Genomic DNA, 5,106 nt, shown 5'->3' with positions numbered 1-5,106 from the left:
AGAGGATTTGATAACAAAGCGGGAATTCTTTTTGACCATTGGATTATTGGAAAGAAGTTGTTAAATTCCCACAATATGTTGGCTACAGTTTGGAAGACAGGAAAAAACCAAGATTCACTAGTAAAGGAGGCTGGAGTCAAACTGCTGCTGAACCAAGTGTTACCATTGTCATATAGTAAGTTTGATGAGCTTTGAAAAAGAGTTCTAACAAGGCCAGTTGAGCTTTGAGTCAGGTATCAGCAAAGATTCAAGAATCCCAGCTCATATTTGATCATATCCTTTTTTATTGTGCCATGCATTATATAAAAAAAATTCATGTTGTACCCTCAACTTTTGCAATATTATAGTAGAGATGTTTGCAATATTACCAAAATTAAAGGGTATCCTTTTTTATTGTGCCAGACAGAAATTACATAGATTATTCAAAATCTCAGCATCCAAAACATTTCAAACCAAACATAGCCTTAACCTCTCAATCCGAACATCTCAAATTTTGTGGGAGCAAAATTTGGCAAAACTAAAACCCACATGTACAATCTAATCATCAACATTATGTCATAACCATTCGTACATTTTGAGCCCATGAAGCATGAAAAGCTTAAAAAGCTGCAAAACATTGGGGCGAATCTTCAGATTCACAGCACAAAACAAGTATAACACACCATTTCTTTTTTCCACCTTAACAACTGAAGTGGTTCCAAAAGCTACAGCCCTTCATTTGTCATGCAAAGCGAGCATGGGATACCCTTGAAGACCTGCCTTCTCCATAATCTCTTTCTGGTAAAAAGAAGCAAGAGAGGTGTCTGTAATCAGTAATTTCCTTATTATATGTAATCTAAATATGAATAATGAAGGGAAAATATATCATGGTATCCAAAAATTGCCTTCTCTTTTTTCCCTTATTCTTTTCAAAATGGTCTTAGAGGTGCAGCCATTACACGGAAAAGAATTTAGATGGACTTCACAACATTTACCTGGATAGCTGCTGTAATCATCCCAGGATCCTCCTATTAAGGTAAAAAAATAAAATAAAATCTTAATAAAGAAAAGCAGGAATGAATGATTGTAACATGATAGATAGTGATAGCCATTTATTCATTAATGCTATTAGATATTTACTCACCCCAAAAGACTTCACCTCCCAAGAAATCTCTTTTAGAGTTTCTTGTTCTATTGATTCCCATGAACGTGGGACTTGAATTTTCTCAACATGCTGCATTATTCTCAAGCTATCTGCAACATGACCCAAACTCGATGGTAACAAGAACTTTATTTGAGCCAACAATCAGTAAATGGCAATATTCATGAAAAAATCAACATTCATGAAAAGCAAACTTAACACCAAATCAAGATGGTAAAGAAGCATGTCGTTTGAGGGATGATGAGCTTATAAAAATAGCAGTTCTACTGGTGAGGTAATCATATAGCATTAGCAGCTTTTTTTTAAATTGCTCATCCTTATTGCAAATATGTTTTCTATGATTATTGCCTGATGGTGACATCTAAGTCGGGCACTGCCAAAAGTATAGAAGGTGGCTATCTAAGGGCACGAAAGAACTTGAGGAACATGCTTCACCCTTAACATATTGTAAAACCATTAACAAGCAAGAAGATAAAGGACTATTGAAAATCCAATGATTCTCATCCTCATTTTCTAAAGAAAATAAAAAATTAAAGTGCCATATGAATGAAGTTCAACATAAAGCCCAATGAGATCTAAAGATTTAACCCCTAACCAAGGCCAAGATTACAATCAAAATGAAGACTCAGATTATCATTGACAAACTGGCCAATATGACCTATGGAATTATTAGTAAGTTATGTTTAGAAAATTTCTACAACACTAGAAACCATCTGTGTAACAAGCAAGTCTCAAAAATCTTTGGATGCTAAATACAAAGAGGATGATTTCACTTTAACGAAAACTGTCTGCTGTCAAAGAAGTATTAAAACAACCAATAGCCTACTTGTAATAAATGCCTCCTGCCAGAATTCTTGCCTTGACCATGATGGTGCAACTTCTCGCACTGGGATTCCCATGCTTAAACACACGCTACACAAAATGAAAAATTGGTGATGAAATAACTTTGTAATAGAAACAAATGCAAGAGCAGTTTATGTGATTACTGCTCCCATTTTATCAAAGTTGGATAGTTGCTTGGATGTAGTTGAATTGTGAGAGAATTCATAAATGGAACTACTATTGCTCAAGTTCACAATTCCCTAATTTTTTTAGATGGCATGCTTGCATACGATGAAGATTTAATCATAGCAGTTCAGCCACTAGATGGCAATAATATGAAATACTCAATAGATTTCTTAATTCAGCAGTTCAGCCACTACGTGAAATAAAATGGAGTTGCCACAAATACATTCACTTCCAACATTGGAAATTCTTGATTAGAAATGGGAATAATCGATTCCAAACTCATATGTGACATAATCAATAGATTGCCAAGCTCCTCCACATATGGAGTACAAAGTGGAGGAAAAACTTACTCGATCACTAGTTGGCGAATGATTCCAGGAAGAACACCTGCTCTAATAGGGGCCGTTTGTACCTCAAAAGGACATGTATCTTTATCACCATGAAAGTATTCCTCCTTAACATCATTGTTTTCCTGAAAGCAACTAGAGCAAATTGTAGTTAGGAAATTAAACAGCGACAAAACGCCATACAGTGTGCAGTCTTGATGGGTCCAAATCCATTCTACAAGTACAAGACTGTATGAAAGAACACCTAAATCCGCCTACAATGTCATGCCATCTCTGAGACGTGCTGAAATTGGTAATTGTGATCTATCAGTTCGACATGCAATATAAATCAAATAAGAAATGAAGTCTAGTTACACTCTGAAAGCATCAAAATAAACAGCCTGATTTTTTGATTCTTTCTCTCGATCAATTCCATTGTCTAAAGCAGGGATATGTTTCCAAGTAAAAACAACAAACTCTACATTACAAATCATTTAATTTTTTAACACGTCTGACGGATATTATTACATTGGTCAACTGACACTTTAATATGCATAACCAGCAAACACAACCTCTTCAAAAGCCCCCAGAAAAAACCAGTCAATGTTTTGGAATTTCAATTTAGAGCATATTACTAGGTTTAATGACAAAGTTTCAGGCTTGCAGCCACAAGGATAAAGGTTAAAGCTTTCAGCGCAGTGGTAACATCCATGCTGAACCACAGGAAATGGTCCAGGAGACTCCATATGACAAAACATTGGCCTAGTTTTAGGATTGTAAAATTCTAGATTGTAACATTCATATGAAACATGAATGTTAAAACACTATTTTAATCCATGCTCAAGTAGTTTACTTTAAGCTAACCAATTTGAGCATTTCACATTCTTATCACTCACCTTACGACAAACAACAAAAAAATTAGTCACACAACCTTCAAGTATTTGATCACCATCATTTGACAACAAAAGCTCAGTCACTGAAGGAGGCCTTAAATTCTCCAGAGGCTTCCTTAGCCTGCATGGAAATCAAAGTTTCACAATTCACAAAAAAAGAAACATAAACTAATACTGTCAAGAATCAAAATTAAAAATTTAATCAAACTGACCTTACCCAATCTGAATATTTAGCTTCTGCAAAATCTCTCCCATAGCCTACCACAGCTAAACTTGCTCCATTTCCTCTCACACCAAACACAGGAGGAACGTAAGTTCCAATATGTACGCTCACATCAAGAACTTGAGCCATATTTTCGCCGCTCAAATTCTCAATTTCACTCAATTTCTCCGAATTCCCACTAACAAGAGCTGTAATTGCAAATTCCTCTCCATTTCTCCTCTCCGTCAATGCAACTGGCAACACTTTCCTCATCGAATCATTAACCAGAGCCTTGACCGCCGAATTCCATATCGGCGGTGGCGGCGATTGTAATGAATGCGAGGTGGGCTTGTAAAACCTGAAGAAAAGTTGTGGATTTGCATTGAAGAGAATTCTGGCGGAATTGGAAAGTCTCTTTAGATGTGATTCCCAAAACAATAGACATGAAGCATTATTGTGAGTTCTTGTGGTCGTGTAAGCTCCTGGATTTGATTCGAGGAAGGTGGAGACTGAAGGAGTGCTTGGGGAGTTAGAAACGACGCCATTGCTGAAGAGGAACGGCGAACTACCAGCCATCAGCTTGTCGTTTAGTTTCACACTGGTAAATTGCAGTGGCTATTTATAGCTGTTTTTTATTTTGATTTTTATTATTAGTTTTAAAATTCTAATGTGTTGAAGAAACCCAATTTTCATATTATTTAGGGAGAATTACTATTTTGTCTATGTTTTTTTGACCAAATTAACTTTGTTCATGTGTTTTTATCAAATTATTTGGACATCTTCAAAGTTTGACTCTATCGGATAATATGGTCAATCGTGCAAAAAATTATATTTTTGCAGTTAATTTTGCGTGAAAAAGGCTAAAATACTCTTATTATGAGCCTGCAAATATGATGACCCTTCACACAGTCCCCATCGCAAAGACCTTCTTCTTCATCCAAGACTACCCTCGAAGCTACAACAAAAAACTTACCGCTATAACCAAAAAACAAACCTTCAATTCTCAGATAATCAATACCAGAAGGAATAGAAAGCGAGTTATTGACTTCTTTCATACCTTCACAAACAATGGCGAAGGCGGAGATCTGCCCAATAGAAGAAGCCACATTGAGACCCGTGGAGCAGGAGAGCAGTGAATACAAAGAAAAAAAAAGAAAATTTGGATAGAATTTGAATTACCTTGTTCCAGTTTGAGTTACTAGGTAAAACAACTAATTGAACTTCGATTCCCTCCCCGTACCAAAACAAAATTAAAAAGGAAAAATTATTATTATGTCTCTGTATATTAATTAAATACGTTAGGACCTGCTTTTCATAAAATACATATTACATCCTTAAATTTTTGTTTCCGTCTAACCCTTAGTTCTTTTATCTATTTTTAGTGCTTTTGCAAAATAGAAGTACCCATAATTGAACTAAAATCCAAGGAATTTTTAGTGTCCCTTCTCTATCCTCATCCTTCTGTTCCGTCACCACCACTCCACCTTCAAATACTCCCCATTGCCATTTTTGAGGGATCACAAAAATATTCTCAAA

The 5,106-nt window shown here is 35.7% G+C and overlaps 1 protein-coding gene across 6 annotated transcripts; it reads right to left on the bottom strand.

The window, feature by feature from the left end:
• Window positions 1-364: 364 nt before the first annotated feature.
• Window positions 365-4,730, bottom strand: LOC105635274 (D-aminoacid aminotransferase-like PLP-dependent enzymes superfamily protein). Of its 6 annotated transcripts, none has more exons than XM_012218319.4 (7): window positions 3,581-4,226; window positions 3,372-3,489; window positions 2,500-2,621; window positions 1,968-2,053; window positions 1,124-1,233; window positions 975-1,007; window positions 365-777 (listed from the first exon to the last, which is right to left on the bottom strand). In XM_012218319.4, the coding sequence occupies exons 1-7, from the start codon at window positions 4,144-4,146 to the stop codon at window positions 715-717; spliced, it is 1,098 nt and encodes a 365-aa protein (XP_012073709.1). In that variant the 5' UTR covers window positions 4,147-4,226; the 3' UTR covers window positions 365-714. The 6 variants fall into 6 exon arrangements, 3 of the variants coding, with proteins under 3 accessions (XP_012073709.1, XP_089579672.1, XP_089579671.1); XM_089723546.1 differs by having other exon boundaries at window positions 3,586-3,766; XR_016321499.1 differs by lacking the exons at window positions 365-777; window positions 975-1,007 and adding an exon at window positions 4,628-4,730 and having other exon boundaries at window positions 1,178-1,233; window positions 2,500-2,631; window positions 3,407-3,489; window positions 3,581-4,545.
• Window positions 4,731-5,106: the final 376 nt, after the last annotated feature.

This window comes from Jatropha curcas, chromosome 6, assembly GCF_041381405.1.
Source record: "Jatropha curcas cultivar XTBG-Jc1 chromosome 6, XTBG_Jcur_1.0, whole genome shotgun sequence".
In the NCBI taxonomy this organism is placed as follows: domain Eukaryota; kingdom Viridiplantae; phylum Streptophyta; class Magnoliopsida; order Malpighiales; family Euphorbiaceae; genus Jatropha; species Jatropha curcas.
The sequence above is the reverse complement of the archived record's forward strand: the minus strand, read 5'-3'. Positions and strand labels throughout refer to the sequence as shown.